The sequence below is a fragment of the Gossypium arboreum genome, chromosome 13 (assembly GCF_025698485.1).
Source record: "Gossypium arboreum isolate Shixiya-1 chromosome 13, ASM2569848v2, whole genome shotgun sequence".
Classification (NCBI taxonomy): domain Eukaryota; kingdom Viridiplantae; phylum Streptophyta; class Magnoliopsida; order Malvales; family Malvaceae; genus Gossypium; species Gossypium arboreum.
This window is the reverse complement of record NC_069082.1, coordinates 7,076,274-7,098,714: the sequence shown is the minus strand read 5'-3', so window position 1 is coordinate 7,098,714 and position 22,441 is coordinate 7,076,274. Positions and strand designations below refer to the sequence as shown.

Below are 22,441 nucleotides of genomic sequence, written 5' to 3'. Positions count from 1 at the left end.
AAATTATATTTTAGTCACTTACGTTTAAAATGTTACGTTTTAGTCACTCACGTTAGTATTTTGTTACGAAGTGGTGATTCTACTGTTAAATTATATTACCTCCCTAACAGTAGTTCTACGTGACAATCCAAATAGATTTTAAATGTCAACTTGGATATCTAATTGCTGTTATAAAAATAAATTTTTAATTATATAAATTTAATTTGGATTCTATGTAGGACATCCAAGTTGACATTTAAAATCTATTTGGACAATCACATAAAATCACCGCTAGGGAGGTAACGAAACTTAACAATAAAGTGACCATTTCATAATAAAACAATAACGTAAATGATCAAAACGTAAACATTTCAAACATAAGTGATTAAAATATAATCTGAGGCAAATAAAATTGATTATTTTTATAATTTACCCTAAACAAATCAATAAGTAATTGAGAGAAGTAAAAGTAGATTTCATCCTCAAATATTTGACCGAGTCTTAATCGTGAAATTGACATTATTAAAAAAAATTTACTTAAATTCAAAGCATAAAACAGATGAAAAAACCTAACCATATATAAACCAAACAAAAATGTGAAAACCTATGCTTGTAACACATTTTAAAGATCTACAATGGATCCATATTCAACTAGAAACAGAACAAAAATGGATTCTATCATTAAAACAAAAACAGGGCACATGTTACAGATGCCTTCACGGGCAAGACACATGTGAAGCATAAGCCACAAGAAGTCAAAAGCACCAAAGATGGAAAGGAAGACAAATAACCTAAACAACTTTCCTTCAAAATAAAAATACAGCAAGAACAAAAAGCTCAGTTAAACCCTAAATGGCACAAAATGCATTACAAAGTTGCCACAAATGCTCTTAAATTACAAGGAACAAAGACCACCTTTCTAATCCCAATTTCTTTATCGTCCCATATATTTTACATATCAATACTGTCGGATGCTTGAAATCCAAATGAATTAAGTGTATAACAAGAACCACATCGATTTGAGTTGTTTGTTCATGCACGATCTTCACTTACGTGGTTTGGAACTTCGGATTGACTATCCAAAGGCATGTATTGTGCCATTATAGCTCGGATTTCGGAATCCATGTACGACTGCAAAAGTAACAAAACATTAGAGGAAAAATAAAATATATGCTAAAGGGGTAGCTCAGGTTTGCCTATCAAAACCCTCTATTCGTGGCCTTGAATCGAAGCCAAGCCTCCCCATGGCTTATTTTATAATATAATAATGGAACAACTTACCCTTAATCTATATTTGTAAACAAGATATGCACCACCACTAGCCATTGCCAAGCCAATTAAAATGACCCAAACAGCAGCCCATGCCGATTTTACTTCAGTACCACTCTTACCTGTGGTAGAGCAAGGAGTCAACGTCAAAACATGAACCAAATATTATATATTTGAAAGAAAATAGGTTTCAAGCAAGTCCTAGGATCATCAACTCACTTATGCAGGTATCGTGGTCCCTGATATACAGAAGATCTCCACTGCAAGTGCACTCATAGCTTCCCCATGTGTCTTTGCAGCTACATTCAGGGCACTGGCAGGCTTTCTTCTCTTTGCATTCATCAATATCTGCAAGATGGAAAAGGCGAAACCATTCATACTCGAAGATCCTAGCTATTTGTTTGCATTCGAATACATTAGTTTGAGTCCCTAATAACATATTGAAACATTTATTAATCGTTCGGGAACTCACCATCACAACTGTTGATACCATCACCTCTAAACCCGGGAGGGCACTGGCATTTAACATCTCCAGTATCCTGCTCAAAGCCTTGTTTAGAACATAAACTTATTTACGGAAGGACAGGAACGAAATAGTACGAGGAGCTTAGAGTAAACAAAGATTGCTACTAACCACGCAAGCAGAGTACGTGTGTCCGTCTTGTGATTTATGCCAACAACCTCCATTGTTAATATTGCACCTTCCAGGGCCACTAGCTGAATGGCAAAATGAAAATAGCATGTGAGATAATGTTACGCAGATATAAGATGATTGAAGATGGAAACAAGTGAGAAGTCACGTTTCAAGGAACAAAGTCTATTGCCTCTAGACCAGTCAATTCTGACCTGAATCCAAAAATCCATTCTGAGTAACCCAAATTCGAGCATGACTCAACTCGATTTGACCATAAAAAGTCAACAACCCAAACCCAAAAAATGATCCAAATAAGACCATAACTTTGTGTTCTAAACATTAACTTAGAAGTAAAAGCTAAATCAGGTAAAATGAAATTATTAACAACGAATCTCAATCCTCACCTTCACAGTGACTATATCCATCTCCTTTGAACTGCAGACCATCAACCAAGGGACATTCACAGACTCTCCCTCGAAATGTATCCTAAGCATATCAATATATTGAGAGAGTTAATGCAGTCATAAGCAAGTATAGCAGGTCTATCAAAAAAGTTTGAATTAATACCTTGCAAGCTGTGAGATTGGCTGCTTTATCTTGCCAACAACCACCATTGTTATCCAAGCATTCATTCGTCTCAACATCTGCAATGGAAGAACTCACCATCACTCTTGTTTCAAATAAAAACAGGACCATAAGTTGAACCACTAGACTTTGTCACATCTGCCAGAGCAGGCTGTGGAACTCTAAGAGCCCAGCCATCAGTAATTTCAGCAGGAGTGAACATCCCACCACACAAATTCACTCGATTTTCTCTTGGAAGCTCAACATAGCACTGTATGATGGCCCTTAGAGGGAACAGACCAAAATATTTCACTTCTAAAGAAATGTAATGGGAAAAACATACCATCGCTCAAACAAACAGCTGGTTCAGTAGTCTCTTCGAAACCAGAACAGATGGCCTTCAGAACAGCACCTTTGGCCAGCTTTCCTGTATGCTGATATGTCAGAAGGGAAAGCATTCAAAATGGGATCTTTGGAAATACAGGCATGAATACGAACCTCTGTATTGGCGATTGTTGACAACAAGCGTAGGCAATATAGTAACATCACCTCTAGATCCTTTCCCCACCTATGGACAACTTTCTATTAATTAGCTTCCCACAATTAAGAGCACCGGAAAGACCAAGGATGACAAAAAAATATAAAAGAGTAATAAAATATAAACATCTAAGCACGAGATAATTACTTGGGCATTTTGTTCTTCTTTTAGAACAGGATTATCTGCATCAGCATTAGGGTCTCCCATACACTTTTCAATCTTTTTACTGTCAAGCCCTGAATGGATGGTATAAGAGCATCATGAATCTGTCATAACTAATTGCAAGGAATGTTTTAATTCTTGAGGGTGCTACTATAAGTGAAATATAGGATTCTTTTAATTAACCATTTACCGAGAGATTTGATAACAGCATCGGCGCATTCCTTGTTATATTTTTTCTCCTTCATGGGGCATCTTATTTGAAAATCTGTCACGTAGTCCCACCACAACCAGGACTTATTGCTCTCATTTGCCACTTTGAAAACGCATAGCTGCCTTAAGTTTTCAATCACGACATCTTTCCCCTCATAACCAGAGCTAAAATCTTGTTCGGGATCAGGTGCACAATACCTTCCATGGTTAATGCATTGAGATTTGCACTGTTTGCTTATGGTGAAAGCCTGAGGGCAGTACCAAGTTATATAGTGGGGTGTGAATTGAGTATAGCCACTTTTTTCAAGTATCTGTGCGGCACCCTTGAAATCCTTCACAAATTCCATCAGCATATCACATTTAACTCCACATTCATCGTTGCTGTTGGTCCATAGCTCGTACTCCACGCGATCATCAGGGTGCGGAACAGACTCGCGCCAATCAAGATTAACATTAACCATATCTGCACCACTGATTGCTTTCTTTAGAGCTTCACCAAAAGATTTCTGAATAAGGGCAGATGGAATCGTTATATTTTCAATGTATTTAGAAGATGAACTATCCTCTTCTGGTGTGTCCATGGTTATTAAAGCTTCTTCAATATCATCCGCAACAAGCACCGCAGAAGCACCAGCCTTCTGAACATTCCAAACCTTTAAAGCAAAGAAGCAATCTGGATAGATAATAAGAATACAAAGACATTAAATGCCAACTTGGAATCAACATACTGAGAAATAAAGAAAGATTAAAAGTAAGACCATAACTTAAGTACTAAAGTTTTAGGACAATAAACAAATTTTAAAACCTTAACACAATAGCAGCAACTGAAGAATATAAATAGGCAATTGTAAACTGATACATGTTCTTAAACATACGGAATTATTGCCTAAGATCATGTCGAAGTAACATAATTATCGAATCTGCAGGTAAACTGTAAGCCATTATCACAATGCGCTTATATCATCACCAAGTACTAGCCACTTGAAAGTGAATTTATATTCATACATATATTACAGAATGTGTATTACAAAAGAGCAAATATAACATTTTCATTCCAAATCAAACAAAGGGTAAGTCCAATGATTAATCAACCAATCAAGCTTGAATTAAACACTCTCAAGCACTGAAGTAGAAACCTTTAAATGAAACTTAGGGGTTAAAAAAAGAGCTAAAAAAAATCAACCCCAAATTTCAGAAAAACAACTAGAATTAAAAAGGAAGAAAAGGACATCCTTAGAAACAACTTCAGCAAGCAAAAAACAAGAAAAATAATTTAAAAAGGGTGAATCCTACGAAACTCAAAGCTTACAGGGACAACAAAATTAAAAGTCACCGCTAAAAGATACTTCCCCAAATGAATGAAAGAGCTAAAACCAATCATATACGTATATATATGTAGGTTAAATAAACTCAATCCCATGCTAAAATTTATAATAATAATAATAATAATAATAATAATAATAATAATAATAATAAAAGCAGATTGATGAAAATGGTACCTCCACGATCCACCAAAACAAAAGTAGGAAGAGAACCAGGCTTGGATTGAAAGGAAATACTGAACTCATCAAAAGCTTTACAAGCCTTTTGGTTATCCTTAGGGTAAACCACAGTACCAGCCATGCTTCCCCCATATTGAGGTATCCCAAAGTTTCCAATTGCACTGTCGTAGGTTCCCTTAATCTTCTCCGGCGAAGTCACCGTCAAGCTGTTCTTTTCGACCACAAACCTCCCATCACTACACCCTATACACAACAGCAACCAAAAACTTAGAACAACATGTAACAATCTTTTCAGCTCCATCTCTTTCTTCCTTGTCTTTGACACTTTGGGGGTTAATGGATTTTTGGGTATATCAGTTTAAGGAAGACTGAGGAAGAATTAGAAGATTGTGCAAGAAAAACATGGGAAAGAAAAAGAAAAAACTTGGGTCAGCTCTGGTTTTCTTTTTATCTTTTTTCTTGGTCTGAGAAATGGAAAAAAAATATGGAAATTGCTGGGTAGTTTCTTGACGAAAAAAGCTCGGAACTTTCACTATCTTAAAATCTATTACTCTTTGAAATGACTGTGGTACAAATATAATATTGATATTTTAATTCCATCCGATTATTTGTGATGCTGTTCGTTTGATCTTTTTCTACATTAAATTTTCTTATTTTTGCAGTTTACTTACCCCAAATATATATCATATATATTCTAGTAGATTGAGAGACTTTTCAGATTTTTTAATATTTTCTTTTTAGGTTTTAAAAGTTTGATTGGGTTGGTTGAAAATTTTAAATTAATTTTAAGGTAATTTATAAATAGTAACATTATTATTAGAAAGTTTTTAGTTAAGTTACTCGATTTTAAAAATTATAAAATGATTATTCAATTATTAGTTTTATTTTTGATTCCATCTTCGTTAAATCACAAATAATATAGTAATGTGATCGTTAAGCAAATACATGAAATTTGAAAATTAAAATTTTTAGACACAATTTTTGGGGTTTTTATAAAAATAATATTAAAATTAATTAATACAAAAATTGGGTAGAGAATAAATTGATTACAAAAATAGTGTGTTTGCTATAATAACTTTGAGTGTCACTTGATAAATTGTTGGCATCGATGAACTTTTTAAAAAATTTAAAAAGTGAAAAAATAGTTTTTAATTGATATAGTCAATATGTTAAAAAGAAGGCATTAAAATCTGATTTGATAAATGAAAAAGCAGGGAAAAGGCATTCAAAACCTTAAAATATAAGAAAATAACATTAAATGTAGGGAAAAGACATTAAGACATTAAATGCAAGGAAAATGTTATTGTTTAGTGTTGGAACCACAAATTTTTTGTTTATTATTTTTTTCACTTCTTTAATTTTTTTTTACTAAACTTTTTTCTTAAATTTATCAATGTCGCCCATGTGTCAAGTGACACCACAAAAAAAGAAATTTTCACTTTTTCAATTTTTTTTGTTAAACTATTTTTAAAAAAGTTTACCGTTGTCGCCAATGTGTTAAGCGACACTCAAATTTATTGTAGCAAATACTCTATTTTTATAATTAATTAATTTTTAATATTGTTTTTATAGAAAAAAAAACTAATTTCTATAATTGAGTGACTTAACTAAAAACGTTCGGTGACTCTTTGTGTAGTTCACCCTTAAATTTATAATATAATACTTAATTAATAATAATGGCTTAATATAGCATTTGGTACTTGAGCTTGATAGTTTTTTCTAATGTGGTCCCCATGGTATATTTGGTCCAGTCTGGTACTTGTATTTAACAAAAATTATATATTATGGTACTCAAAGATAACAATGTTAACTTTTTGGTATTTAATTCAGATTTTAGGGTTGATTTAATGAAGTTATTTGCTAATATTATAGGTTTGATTTTTTTTCATGATTTTACTAATAGAATAAATTTAGAGTTAATTATGAATTTGTTCAATTTTGTGTTTAATTTGTCAAATACAGTCTAATGGATCTACTTTAATTCAAATTTTAGGGTTGATTTGATGAAGTTAATTGCTAATGTTATTAGCTACATATATATTTTATCAAATAAACTCGAAAATCCAAATTAAATACTAAAAGGTTAACATTGTAACCTTTGGGTACCCAACTATAACTTTTGTCAAAGACAAATATTAGACTAGACTAAAAAATAACACGATACCAAACTAAAAAATGTTAAACTCGAGTATCAAATTATGTATTAACGATAATATCATTAAATATTTTAAAATTAAAATGCATATTATTTATATCAATAACAAAACTCTTTAATGAGTTTGAATCATGATTTCTAGTAAAATTTTAGTTTAATTTGGTAAGAGTTTGAATCATGATTTCTAGTAAAATTTTAGTTTAATTTGGTAAACTAATATAAATTTGTGTCTAAATATTAATTTGGTAAAAAATAAAGTTTAATAATTGTAATGTCTAAGTATGAATGATATTTAAATATTAATTAGGTAAAAAATAAACTTAAATAATTATAATATCTAATACAAATTGAACATTTAACTTATTTTATTTTTCTTAAATTTTGATATTCAAGATTATCACAAATTTAAAATACATTGTTAAAAGTATGAGTCGTACCTGCTTTGAATATGTATATTTTATAAAAATATCTCCCACCTCTTATCAACAATTTTAACTTTGCCCCTGATGAGAAGGAGGGTGAATTTGGTGTTGGGTGCGAATGATGCACAATCTAAGGATATTGATTATGATGTTGTGTTTTGTCAATAGATTCTTGGGTGAAAGGATGATTAACTTTGCAGCTATGGATCGTACAGTTTTGTCTTTTTGGAGGCCAATGCATGGGACGTGTTTCAAGCCTATTGGGGAGGGCGGCTTGTATTTCATTCAATCTTTTCATGTTCTTGATTTGAAGAGAACGTTCCCAGAGGGCCTTGGTTGTTCAATAACTGTCTTTTACTTATTCATCAGTTGGCTAAAGATATTGATTTTTTATTTGTTGACTTGTGGGTGCAAGGTCACAATCTTCTGCTACGTTTTGTCTCTGAAAGTTTGGCATATATTTTAGGTAATATAATGGGTAGCTTTTTGGATTATGATACTAGTAGTTAAAAGGAAGTATTTGAATAATTATATGCGTATTAGGGTTCATTTGGATATAAAAGAATCTCTTATAAGGAAGAAGTTACGTAAGTAAGGGTATAAGTTTTTTTATGTGTCTTTTAGTCATGTACGAGTGTCTAAACAAATCTGTAATCTTGTAAAAAAATTAAAATAAACGTTTAATTCAAATACTTAGAAAGATTTTTATATTGTCTACAATTTTAATTTGGGAGATGACTAATCTTGACTATCGAAGCAGTTAGCTTCACAGGTAGAGATACAGATGTACTTATTAGAAGAATGATACATTGGACTGGAGCCAAGTTGAATTAATTCTAAATCTGTTTGTGAATTAATTCACTTATGACATTTAATGGCGAATTTAAGGGGCTGGTAGGGGCCTCTATCCCCCTTAAAATGAATTTTTTTTCATTTAGACCCCTTAAAATTTTAAATTAGTAATGGTAAAATTTCACTTTAGCCCTCAAAAATGATAAAAATTTGATTTAATCATTTAAAAAATATAAAGATATAGACTATTAATATGTTAAAATTGCATTTTTTTCCTATCGTAAAAATATACAATTTAATTTCGGTCTCTCCAAAAAAAATTTCTAGCTTCGCCCCTGGTGACCTTCATGATGTGGTTTACCTAAATCTTGAGTTAATCACTAACCATGTGTATGTAACTCATGTGCTTTGATATAAGTGGTAGCTTATGCTTTAAAAATGATCAAGCCCATAGCCAGTATGTTGGGTATATGACTTGTGTATGATATAACTTTACTAACAATAATGAAATTCATAGCTCAAAAGAGTTAACGATATCCTCTCATTGGCATTATGTGTATTGATAATTATAAAACATGGTCATAGGTTGCTTATTCTTGAACAAGCAATTTATCAATAGTCATTTGTTGACAATGATCACATTAATCATTAAGAAGATATAATGGTGACAGTGAGATAAAAGAGGATTGTATTGAGTGAACGAATTTAATTCAATGGATTCAAGAATATCATATGAGGGTAACACACATGACGATGTCATTGGACAAAACAATTGGATGAATTATTTTCGTAAAATGTATACCATAAGAAGTTTCCAATCATGGTATTTCTTGTGGACTGACTCAATGGTTAAGTAAATTACGAATTATTGGAACAATATTTTTGAACATAATTGCAATTATTAGAGCCTAATTTTATATGTCCGGTTGGTCCTTCCGCTAAGTTAACAAAAACTCGATTGGACTGCATTTGAATCAAAAGGAAATTCTATGACTTAGAAAATAATTTAATTGAGTCGATTTATTCGATGTAGAATTAAATTATGTAGTTGTGAAAATTATTCAACTAAAAAGTTTGATTTTATCGACCAAAGTGCATAAATAAGCTTATTCACAATCACCTCGATATCTTGATTTATTCTTTTTCTCTTGAATTTGGAAAAAATATATATTTATAAATATGAAAATAATACAATAAAGTTGAGCTATTTATCTGATAGGTTGTCTTTCATGCAATGGAGGAAAGGGGAACAGAGTGGGAGAAAGGGATGGTGGGAGAGTTTTGGGGGAGGATTTATTTTATTTTATTTTATATTAATATAAATTTTATTTAATTAGATTTTAATTATATGTGTTTGAGAATTAAATTAAAAGAATTTATAAATTTAGAGGTTAAATTTATTAAATTATTTAGAATTAGGATCAAATTGATAGAATATATAAGTATTGATGATTAAATATATTATTATACCAATTAAAAAAGTCTTATCATCACTTTCGTTTACCATTTACCTTAGAGTAACCCAAAAAAGTAAACTATATAAAATATAAGTGATTAAATTAAAAATTTTCATAATTGAATGACCAAAATATAAACACGAAAATAATTTCATAGTTTACCCTATTTTTTGATTTCCCCACCATCCTCATGTGTGGGATATTTAATTTATAACCAAACCATTCAAAGCAAAGCTTAGTCTTATCTTCCACTAAAAAAAAAAACCAATCTAATCAAATTAAAATTTGAACTAGTGTGATGGCTGCTAATTGGAATTTTCCCTTTGTTTTGAATTTTTCTGGCTTTGTTTTTTCCTTCGAAAATCTTCTCAATTAAAGCCATGGAAATTTAAATTCAGATTAGTTATTAAATGCAATAAATTTTTTTTACATAATATCTAGAACTATTTATAATTCTTCCTCAATCGATAAATAAGAGGATAACATATTTCAGCATATTCAAATTCACTTCTTACTACATTGATAACAATACTTAAGTCAATTAATTAATATATAAATCTTATTATAAATTAGGTTAGCCGCCTCTATTTTAAAAATTAAAATAATTAAGTAATATATTTTTAAATCTCAGTTTATTATATATTTTGGAGACATAAGAACATGTGATTAGATTCTTTTTTAATCATACAAAACCTGTGGATTTGGTTACCCTTATTTTTTAATTATGAGATTTTATTTTTCACACTTTTTATTTTTATTAAATATATATCCGAAGGCAATTAAAATTGGTGTTAAATTTTTTATTAGTATGTTAAATAGGGTAAAATTTAATAAAACATACAAAAATAAATCTTTAACTTTAAATATTATTATCTAATCAAAATAATACATTATATTTTGAATATTACACCAATCCAAGGACTGGACTAATATTTAAGAATATTTAAACAAAAATATCAAACTATAGTCATTCTCTTAATTCTTAAATAGGAAGATAATGTGTTTCAACGTACTCGAACTTACATCTTCTTGTATTAATAATAATATCGATGTTAATTAAACTAGTACTCAATCAACTAATCTTAGACTTTTTAAGTAAAATGTATTTATTTAAAGTCAACCGTGAAGAGATTAAATACCAGTTTTGGTAATTAGTTTATAAATAAATCTGGTTTTAATATTTTATTTGGAATGTAAGATAACGTTTTATATTTATATAATATCTATTTAATCCAATAGAGATAATTTTTAAGAAGAAGTACAGACTACCAGCCCGTCTTGATCCGTACGAATTAAATTTTAAACAATATTTTTAATTTCAACTTGTTGAATTTTATTTAGTAATGTTCCTTTTAAGTTTTAACCAACAAAATTTCTCTGCCTCGTGTTTCATGTTTGTGCTTTTTATTGTATCTCTCCTTTTCTGTATAATTATATATTAACGATAAATTATTTTATAAATCTTTTTATCATATTATTTATAATTTTTTAATTATTTAATAATATTTTAGTAATTTTTTCATATTATTGACACGTAATTCTGATAAATTTTTTTTATCTCAAATCCTGAATTTAAAATTTAAAACATTGACCCTGAACTCGAATCCAGACTTCGAACATTAAACTCTGAATCTCGAATCCTGAACTTGGGTTTCAAAATTCAAGGTTTATGGTTCGAGGTTCAAGGTTTTTAATTCAGTGTTTGGGTAGGGGTGAATCGAGAAAAAAAAATTAGGGCGACCGAAATTAAATTGCCTATGTCTTTATAATTTTTAAATGATTAAATCAATTTATTATTATTTTTAGGGGGCAAAGTGTAATTTTATCTTTACTAATTTAAATTTTTTTTAAATTTAAAGAGCCCAAATGCCAAAATTTTCTAACTCCCCCTAAATTTGTCTTTGTGTTTGAGGTTTAAGATTCTGAATTTAAGGTTTAGGGTTCAAAGTTTATGATTTATTAGTGTATAATTATGTATTCACATGTCAATTTATTGGAGGGGCACAATAAGAGGCACAAACATGAGGCAGGGGAATTTTGTTCCCCTCTAACATGCCAATATTATGAAAGAAATCCCCCTACCTCGATAAAATTGATATACTAGTCCCTTTAATTTGTTAGAATTTGATTATCGTATTTTATAAATACTAAAAAGTTAGTCCAATTTGATAACACTGTTAAACATTGTTGCTAAATCGCTAACTTGAAAATCAACAGTTAAGTAATTTATATGTAAGGAATTAGCAAAATTCAATGTTCAACTATTTATGTGCTGCAAACTAGCAAAAATCAATAGTTGGTGTTCATTTATTTACCAACAGCTGGACTAGGTTTTTAATTTTTGTAAACTAAAAGGACTAAATTATAATAAATTAAAGTAAAAGATCTAATCTATCAAATTCCATAAAGTAGAGGGGTGATGTTCAAAATTTGACTGCCAGTAGTGTTTATTTTATGTTTGCTTTGGATTCCGCTTTTAGTAAAAAGTCATTTTTTTATTAGAAAAGAAAGAAAAAAAAATGAAGTGTGATTTTATCATAATTTAATTTAAAAATAGTGTTGCTCCAAATAGAGTGGGTGAAAGTAGTTAAGGAACTATTTTAAAGGGAGAAAAGTATAGGTGAATAATTTTTGTTTTGGCTTAATTCACTAATTAGTATGGAATATAATATATATATTTTCTTTTTTAAGAATTGAACTGATAGTCAAGTTCATCAATCTCCTGTTTTTAATTTTATTTGTTTGTTCGGTTCGATTAAATAAATTATTAAAAAGTTTATAAATGAAAATTTAAAAATTTGAGAAAATTAGTTCAACCAGTTTGTATCAGTCTGTAGATTAAATGATTCAACCCCTATCTCCGGACCAGTATCTCAATTAGTTCTTGATCCAATCAGTTCAATCAAGTTTTGAAAACCTAGTTTTGATCGATGGATTAACTTTTCCGATCCCAAACAAGTTGAGCAAACATGTGGTGAAGTTTCAAAAAACAAAATAAATTGCTAGCGTCTCCATCTTGAGAGGGCAAATTTTGAGTATTACAAGCATTGTTACATAATATAAAAGAAGAAAGAAGGAAAAAATAGGAAAAAAATAAATAAAGGGAGAAAAAAAGAATTTTTAAAATTTATTCTTTTAAGTTTATATGACATGGCAACTTATTATTTAGTTGATATTTTTTTAACAGATATAACATTTTGGTGCAAAATGAATAACAAAAAAATAGATTAATTGTTTGACTAACGAAGGTACCAACTCGAAAAAAAAGAATAGTTTAAGTCCCATTCGTGACCAAAAAAGTTTAGTTAATAAGATAGGAAAAAAAGATGTAGTTTAGATATTTGTGGATTAAATCTAATTTTTAATATATTTAATATATAATGTAATAAATCCAATAGTGGTTTTGATTTTTTATGTTAAGATTTAAAATTAAAATTTGTTTTAAAAATTTATATAAATTATTAAAAACAAAAATACATTTATAATAATATTTTTTATTTATTAAAATAATATTTTAAATTTTAAATTAAATTAATATTTAATTCACTCGTAATATTTATATACAAATATAAATAAAATTATAGATAGATGGCAAAAGATGGATACTTAAATAGTCAACCTTTGTGAATTAAAAAAATAAATTTATTTGGTTAGAATTATTTAGAGATGCGGATTTTGGATTCTGATTTATCTAATTATTTTTAAAGATTTTGAATACATATTTAAATATTGTAATTTTAATTTAAGAGCTCATACAAGTGGGACACTATGGATGGTCAGTCAATAACTTTAGTCCATACACAGGGGACAGTTATGGAGATGGGAGTAACTAAATGTGACGTTGACTCTATTTACACCTACCATTATAAACAAAAATCATTGCTCGGGATTAAATTTGTTCCATGTGCATTAAGTTTGAAGGTTTGCCAATGTATAGAATTTAGATAAAAATACAAGATTTAAAAATAGAGTTGTTTAAAATTTAAAGTTCAGAGACAAGCTTTTATCAAGATTTGTTATCCAAGTCTAGCTCGGTTATATATATATATATATATATAAAGAAAATATTTGGTAAATTTTAACTCTATAAATAAAGTTAAAATTTTATTATGTGTCTTTAAGCTATATTTAAAAATTTATAAAAAAAGGTATGTGTCAAAATCTTAATCTCGCTTGTGGAATAAAAACTTTCCACCAGTTGTATACCAAATTATGACCCTTAAATTTTTTAAGACTACTCGTAGAATAAAAAAGACATATTGTGTACATGTAAAATGATAGGTGAGTATTTGGTACACTTATACTGACATGTACTTTTTATATTCCAGGAGCAATTTTAAAAATTGACGCATATTTTTTTATTTTTTATTTAAATATTTAACTATATTCAGTAAAATAAACTATTAACAAAAATAAATTTTAATTTATGTAAGTTTTGTAATACATATTTGTGCCTTGAATTTGATTTGGAAAACTTGCTTCAGATAATTACTTCGATAATCTCGATAGGGATGATAATAAATATTCGATTTTGATTTTGTGAGTTGGGAGATTATGGATTTTGAATATTTTAATTATTATTCATCATACATGCTAATATTAACTCTTGAATAACTATTATTCATATGGTTATTAATTGATATATTAACGATGAAGTTTTTAACTCTATAAGTGGCCTTGGGAAATCATTATGTGTCTTATTTATTTAGTTTTTATTTTTAAATATCAATTAAGGACACTTGCAATTTATTTAAGTCCGCTTGCAAAGTTAAAAACTTCATCACCCATTTCAAATAATAATCCTTATTCATATTTGTTTTATTTTTATTGATAAGAGATTTATATTCCAATATCTACATCCATTATTTACTTTATTAAATATAAAATCTGTATCGTTTGTTATAAAGATCAACTCTATATGACCTAGTCGAGATACCTGTTCGATGGCTGACAAACTTTGTCATTTGGAAAGTTTCCAATTGTCAAGAATATAGTTGCACTAAATCGAGTTCGCCATTCGTGTGTTGGCCGCTAGTGCTTTCCTCATATCGTCGCAGTAGACATGTTCCGCTGCTATATGAGTTGGTTGTTTTGCCCCTATTTTATCATTAATGTTGTTAGCTTGTAGAACATAGTTGAGAAATGACTGAAATGGGTAGATGTCATGTACGTTTTAAGACGACATTAATAGACTCTGCTAGATTCATGATCATATGTCCATAGTGAGACCCGTCATCAAAACATTAAGCCTATTAAAACAGCTCCATACTATTAAACCAATCCATTACATCTCCATCTTTTGTTTGAAATGATTTTGTTGGAACTTGTTAATTGCATACATATTTTCACAAGTTGTGTTATCATTTCTTTGCGTTTCTAAATGTATACAAAAGATAAAAAATAGGATTGTGGAAGTACTCATGTTCACGACTTGTTTATGCCAATCTGAATTCTTAAAATCCCTGTGAAAGTTAACCGCAATGTGGTGGATGTAGTACACAGATTTCCACATAACTTTAGAAGGCCTAATTGTTGCAATGAGCCCCTTTAATCTATCAAAAATCAAGTAAATGTTGTTTTGTCTAACAACATGCCTCTGCAAGTTTGTTAAGAAAAAGTGTCATGATTCCATGCTCTCTTTCTCCACAATGGCAAAGGCTATTAGCAGTACGTTTCGGTCACTATCTTGTGCAACTGCAATATGAAGGATTTGTGTATATTTCTCATACAGTCAGGTTCCATCAACATGTACAATCGACTTACAGTAAGGAAAGGCCTTAACACATCACGCATGGATTGAATGTCCAAAACAAGTAATGGAATTTTTTTCCCTGGCTCTAGTTGGCTATCTGGGTTATAAGTAGATAGTTTCTGCAAGTCAACCACAATCTTTGACACATACTCTTGTATCATGACTAACCACCCCTAAAGCTTATTGTACAATGCACTCTAATCACCATACAACTGTTCCATTACCATATATTTAGCCTACCATGTTTTCCTGTAAGACACTTTGCATTGAAACTAGGATTGCATCAGTAATCAATATCGATATAGAAATGATAGGCATGTCTTTCACCATTGGCATGATACAGCTTCAAATTAATTTCACATCAAGTTTCCCATGATCTTGCGTCATTCTTGTAGTTGTGATTGTATGGGACCCTACATATTTTCGAATCTCCCATAGTTGTGACCTCTGCATTAATGTAGCTCGTACTTGCCAGTTACACTTTTCTGTGGACCTCCACACTCCCCTATATACAATGTTAGTTTAGATATAATGACTTTGTAATCCACAAACAATTTCATGCTATACTTCTTGACGATAGCTATACATGTCTCCTTATTTGGAAATTGCTGACCTATAGCCAACTCTTCTGATTCAAAATATGGTGCCAAACTATGATAGTATTATATCTAGGTAGTTTGGGAACTCAGATGCATGCACAACATAGAGATTTAAGCTAAGCATATAACAATGCCACGAGTCGAAGTGGCAAGTAGAAGGGCGCCTACATTATCATTATCACATTTGCGTTCGTCATTGATATCATTTGGAACTTTATTGAGATCGAGGTCACTAAATTCCTCCCCTAGTGATCAGGACCATCATCATTACCTGATTTTTCTTCACTATCTGCATGGGTACCGATCATTGACTGATATATCAGTAAATGAGAACCTAAATTAGGATTATTAAACTGAATAGGAGCACTATGTGGATTCCCGCTCGATGTCAATGTCGTTCTATAATTATATGGTGCCACCCACCCAACATTCAAATCAAAGTCAAACTCGTGTACAAAAGATTGTCTATCCATAGACACTCTTAAAACCTTTATATACTGGTCATGAACTCCGCACTATTGATTTAATGGAGTGATATTTTATATCGACTCAACATCCGTCAACTCAACTTGTTCAACATTACTAGTCGAACAATATAGTGCAATCATAGTCTCCACGTCATCATCCTTTACAAGTTGTGTAACAACCCGTTTTCAGTGAAATCGGAACAGTGGTTTTGAGACCACAAATCTGAGTCTGAAAAAATTATTTTAATATTATTTTATGGTCTACAGTATGATAGGAATACTGTATAAAAATTTCGTTAAGAAATTTTACTAATTTCATGTTTAATCTAATAAAAGTGACCAAGTTGCATAAAATGCAAAAGTTGAGTTCTAGTAGCTATAAATATCAAATAGCTATAGAATTTAAAATTTGAGGTCCTTATATGAAAATTAAACCATTAAGAGGAGTTAGTAGATAAGTATGATGATTCATCCATGGAAATTTAATTAAAGAAAATGATGAAATTGTAAAGTTGAAAAATTAAAGATGATAAATTAATAAAATAAAAAAATATCATCATTTACATCATCTTTCCCAAAATCAAAACATGGAAACCCTAGCTAATAGAAAAGAGTTCAAGCAAGCTTATTTGCCTTAACTGGGTAAGTATTCTTGTTCCGTTTTTAGTAATTTTCATATTTCTGAGATCGTAATAGCTTAATCTAGCTATCTCGGGATTAATTTGTAAAGTTATCAAAGTATTAGGGTTTTTCCATGGATGAATATAGTTGAACTATGAAGTTTTATGGTAGAAAATGAAAAGTTGTTGATAGATAGACAACTTTTGTAAAGGAAATTTTGATGAAATTATGACTTAGGGACTAAATTGTAAAAATGTAAAATTCATGAAAAAATTCTAAAATTTATGAAACATATGGTTTTTAAATGTTATATGTAAAAATCGACTAGGCTTAGAATAAGGATTAAATTACATGAATTTCATTTTCTGAGCCTAGAGACGAAATTAAAATTAATTAAAAGTATAGGGGCAAAATGGTAATTTTGCCTAAGATATAAATTGGGTTGAATTGAGTATGAATTATATTAAATTGAGTTAAATTTAATCGTATAGATCCTGAAATAAAAAATACGGAATTAGATCGAGAAAAAGAGAAAGTGTCGGATTAGTAAACAACAAATTAACGAACACTTGTCAATGTAAGTTCGTGTATCTAAATTGAGAATTTATATATGTTAATTGAATTGTATGTATGTGTTTGTATTATTATCATGTATATGAAAGTGTTCACATGTCCGACAATGATCGATAGGTATAAAGTCCCGTTGAATATATAAAATTCGATGGATATAGGATTCCCGAATTGGTTGTGGTCTTGCATATGTTGCGGACACACATAGCTCGAAAGAGTGTCTCATTATAAGCTCTCATGAGCATCCCAAAGTATAGCCCTCTCGAGCTTCCCGTTATATAGTTTTTGCGAGCTTCCCATTAATAGCTCTTCGGAGCATCTCGATCGATCGTGATCCTGCATGTGTTGTGGGCACATCGCAGCTCTTATGAAGGTTCCGTTATATGGCTCTTCGTGAGCTTCCCAATTAAAGGCTCTATTATGAGCTTCACGATATGATTTGCTTGAACTTCCCGATTTATGGCTATTCAGAACTTTCCGTTTATGGTTCTTCGGAGCTACCCATTATTGGCTCGCATGAGCTTCCTGATTATGGCTCTTATGAGCTTCTCATTATACAGCCTAGATATGCTTCCCGTTATATGACTCACATGAGCTTCCAGTTATATAGATCAAGAGAGAGCTTTCCGTTTATGTGCTCGTATGAGCATTCTCGAATATGAATTGACGGATTATAGTTTTGTACACTTCGAGTGTACTACTTATGTATCCATCGTTATTTTAAATAAATTTAACGGGCAAAGTTTTGACATGGGATAATTAGAACTTGAGATGAACTATTATGGAAATGTACATGTTATATGAAAATATGATGTGGAAATCATATATATATGGAAATAGTTACATGGTGAGCTCATCCTTATTTCTTGATATTTACATGAAGTATATGACTGAGCTCATCCTTATTTCTTGATATTTACATGAAGTATATGACTAACATGTTTCTTGAGATTATATATGTTTAGGCAAATTGCCAAATTTCTCTGGATAAATATTTGTATGCTTATTATATGTGTGAAATAATGGTAAGTTAAATTCCATGTTATACGAACTTACTAAGCATTAAATGCTTACTCTATTTCATTTCCTCTGTTTTATAATAATTCGGAAGCTCGTTGGAGTAGAAGCTTGGGGGAGATATCTCACACTATCTATCGACTCGTTTCGGTTTATATAGTAAAATACATTTTGGTTATGATGGCATGTAAATATTGAGTTGAATCCAGCCATTGGCATGACTTGTGGTTGATATAGTTTGGTATATATATATATAAGGCGCTAATATGTTTGATAGGGATTGAAATGGATGAATGATAGAAATTCACATAGGCATATTAAGGAGTGATTTGAGATAACATGATTGATGAAATACGCATATTTGTTTATATAAACAATTAGGTAAGATTGAGTACTTGGACATATGGGGTGTTATGACATGTATTAAACTTGAGTTTGGCTTGATTTGAGTGTTTGGAATTGGTTTGTAAATGTGTTAAAGTGTTAATGTAGGTGGAAAACAAATTTGGGTGAGAAATATGGCTTGGAAATAGCCCTATTTCGTCCACACACACGAGCAGAGACACAGGCATGTGTCTTAGCCGTGTGTGACACATGGCCTAGCAAATAGACGTGTGACTTGGCCATGTGACCCCTGCACCTATACATGACCTAGCACACAGGCATGTGACTTGGCCGTGTGACCCAAGTCAGAGAGTTACACAGGTACAGACACGGGCTGGGACATGACCGTGTTCTCCATTTCGAATGTCCACACAGCCTAACCACATGGGTGTATGTACCCTGCACCTTGGAAAAATTTTGAAATTTCGTGAAAAATTCTCTAAGTACCCGGTTTAGTCCTGACTTGTTTCTAATGTATGTTTTGGGCATCGAGGGATCATATAAGGGACTTTATGAATAATATCTAACATGAATTAATGTTAAATAATTTGAAATGACTGTATTTAATCTGTTTATTTCAGTAATGTTTCGTAACCTTGTTCTGGCAACAAATACAGGTTAAGGGTGTTACAAGTTGCATCTTTCTATATTTGCACGAATTTGTGAAACCGAAAATTTGTAGAATAGTCTGGACAACCTCCTTCCACAATATTGAGCAATTTTCACACCAATCTTTTTTTTGATTTCGTCAAGTTTTACTCCCTTATTAAACCTCATTCCTATTTGATGGCAAAACCAACATATGTATAGCAAATTACCTATCGAAATAGATGAATACAAATAATTGATTATTCATCTTCTATATCGAACATGTAAAAAACAAAATTAGTTGCTATTAAAACAATTTATACCATATTAAAACAATAAAAAATTGTACATCAAACAAAATAAATTACATGTCATAGTAGAAATTATCATCACCATATAGAAAAATAAAATGAAACAACATCAACAATAACTAGAAACTAACATTATCAACTTAAACTTGATTTCTGAAATGAAAACAATTATTATTGATATTTAATATTGATTTTTAATAGTTGTAGGGACCCAAATTTAAGACTTTTGTAACTATTTAGAATCTACGATTTCTCTAAATTAGTTTTAACAACTCAATTTTTTCTCTCTTAATTTGTTTTAAAAATCCCAAACAACCATAAAAAAAGAAAAAAATTGGAAAAAAAAACAATAAACATTTCTGGAATGGCTATTAAGAAAAGTAGGCGGAGGGAGGAGGAGCCATCAGATACTGGAGGAGATGTAGAAACGGTGAGCACTGAGGAAGGTAAACAAGGCTCATTTTGGGATGCTGTTTTGAAATCAGACTCCATAAATTCTTTATCAGACGTTGACTAGAGAGTTGATGATCTTACGTTAAGTGAAAAGAATATGAGGAAAGAAGTAGTTGATGGAATGCCTTCAATAGACTTCTCGGATAGGGTATATGCACTTATTGAAGAAAGTATATCTATGACCTTAGTTGTGAAACTATTGGGGAGAAGAATTGGCTATAATGCTCTGTGGAACAAGGTGTGTTCTTTGTGGAAACCTATGATGAGATTTCATTTGATGGATATTGATAATGATTAGTATCTGGCGAAGTTTGAATCTGCATTGGATTAAAACAATGTTATCTCTGACGGCCCTTGGGTTGTCTTCGGTCATTATCTTACTGTTCAGCCTTGGTCGACTCAATTTTCCACCATGGAAGATTTTCCTAAGAACTTGGTGACTTGGGTTCGCATTTTTGGGTTGTCTAGGTGTTTTTATAAAAGGAGTATTCTTCATGAGATTGGAACATGATTGGAAAGGTTATTAAGATTGACCTTTAGACTAATAAAGGATCAAGAGGTCAATTCGCTAGTTTTGCGGTTCAGATGAATCTCTCACTACCCCTGGTTTCAAATATCAGAATTGCAAACCGAATCCATCAGATAGAGTATGAATCTCTTCCCTCAATATGTTTCCAATGTGGAAGGTTTGGACATATGAAGGATAATTGTCCCCATGCTCCTACAGAGAACGTGATGGATGGTGAAGAAAGGAAGAATCATGGAAAATCGAATCTGATCAGGGAATGAACAACATGGAAGTCCAGGAGAAAGTTGAGAAGGAAAACTATGGTGAATGGATGGTGATTGATCACCGCCAAGAACGTCGACCACGGTAGCGATTTATCAAGTTTGGGAATAGTCAAAGAAAATATTCAGAGTGGATCTCGGTTTAATGTTCTTTCCATGTCTGGTGAGAATAAGAAAGAATCTCAGGCAACAAATCTGGAATCCTCTCGATTTGGGAAACAGAATATTGTTAGAGAAATGGAGGCTGATTTGTTGGAGGTTGATAAAAGAGAAAAATGTGTCTAGAACTAAAAATAATAAGGGGAAGAGACTGAGAGTTTTGAATAAGGCCAGGAAATGAAAAAAGAATGATGTTTATGGGTTGGTGAGCCCCAGAAAGGATGAAGTAAGGAATGATTCAGGGATACTAAAGGAGGCTACTATGGATGGGCCAGGTAAGAGTGATGGTGGAAGGTTAAGTGGGCAGAGGCTACTTGAGCCAATGCATTATATAGTGGTGAACTTGAAAGAAAATAGGAGCCCAAATCTTGAGACTGGTAGGACTGTTAATCAAACAGAAAATTTGGGGCTTTTCAACCTAATTACACCAAGCTCTCTACAAACACTGTTGAAAAACTTTTTGACAAAAGACTTGTTAGAAGTTGGCGAATCGAGCAAAGATTTCAATAAAGGAAATATGGGTGAGTTGATACCTGTTAAACAATCAGTGGAAGGATTAGTGGAAAGTTTGGATATGGCTGAATGGAGAGTTGGGATTCAACCGGAACAAAATCGGGGGAATTCTAATAAAGCTGTTCAGGTTGTGGATATTAGTACAGATGGAATGGACGACTCTTAAGAATGAGTTCTTGGCTCAGGTATGTTGGTATTCCATCTTTATGAAGTCAGATATTATTGTATGGAATTGTCAGGGTGTAGGGCATCCAAATTTTCATAGGTTTCTCAAAGAATATCTAAGAGAGTTTGATCCTGGAGTTGTTGTTCTGGTTGAAACCAGAGTTAATGGGGGTAAGGCTGATAAAGTGATAAAGAGCATTGGTATGGCGAATTCTCATAGGGTGGAATCTTGTGGGTTTTCTGGGGGAATTTGGATACTATAGAAGGATACAATTACTTTTTAGTAGAGGTGAACCATTTTCAATTTATTTATTTGAAGTTGAAATTACCAGAATTGAATGAGTGGATTTATTTTACTAGTGTTTATGG

The 22,441-nt window shown here is 31.1% G+C and overlaps 1 protein-coding gene across 1 annotated transcript; it reads right to left on the bottom strand.

The window, feature by feature from the left end:
• Window positions 1-625: 625 nt before the first annotated feature.
• On the bottom strand, window positions 626-5,524 carry LOC108463890 (vacuolar-sorting receptor 3-like). Its single transcript, XM_017763879.2, has 12 exons — window positions 4,856-5,524; window positions 3,337-4,029; window positions 3,132-3,220; window positions 2,945-3,014; window positions 2,790-2,873; window positions 2,450-2,526; window positions 2,287-2,368; window positions 1,883-1,965; window positions 1,721-1,787; window positions 1,468-1,596; window positions 1,261-1,370; window positions 626-1,110 (listed from the first exon to the last, which is right to left on the bottom strand). The coding sequence occupies exons 1-12, from the start codon at window positions 5,157-5,159 to the stop codon at window positions 1,012-1,014; spliced, it is 1,887 nt and encodes a 628-aa protein (XP_017619368.1). The 5' UTR covers window positions 5,160-5,524; the 3' UTR covers window positions 626-1,011.
• Window positions 5,525-22,441: the final 16,917 nt, after the last annotated feature.

Excerpts from the sequence above, each read along its gene's own strand:
- LOC108463890 (XM_017763879.2), bottom strand. The coding sequence starts at position 5,159 with ATGGAGCTGAAAAGATTGTTACATGTTGTTCTAAGTTTTTGGTTGCTG. Across the intron at positions 1,966-2,286 it reads TGGATATAGTCACTGTGAAG|CTAGTGGCCCTGGAAGGTGC; the intron begins GTGAGGATTGAG and ends TTTGCCATTCAG. Across the intron at positions 1,788-1,882 it reads ACACGTACTCTGCTTGCGTG|GATACTGGAGATGTTAAATG; the intron begins GTTAGTAGCAAT and ends GGCTTTGAGCAG.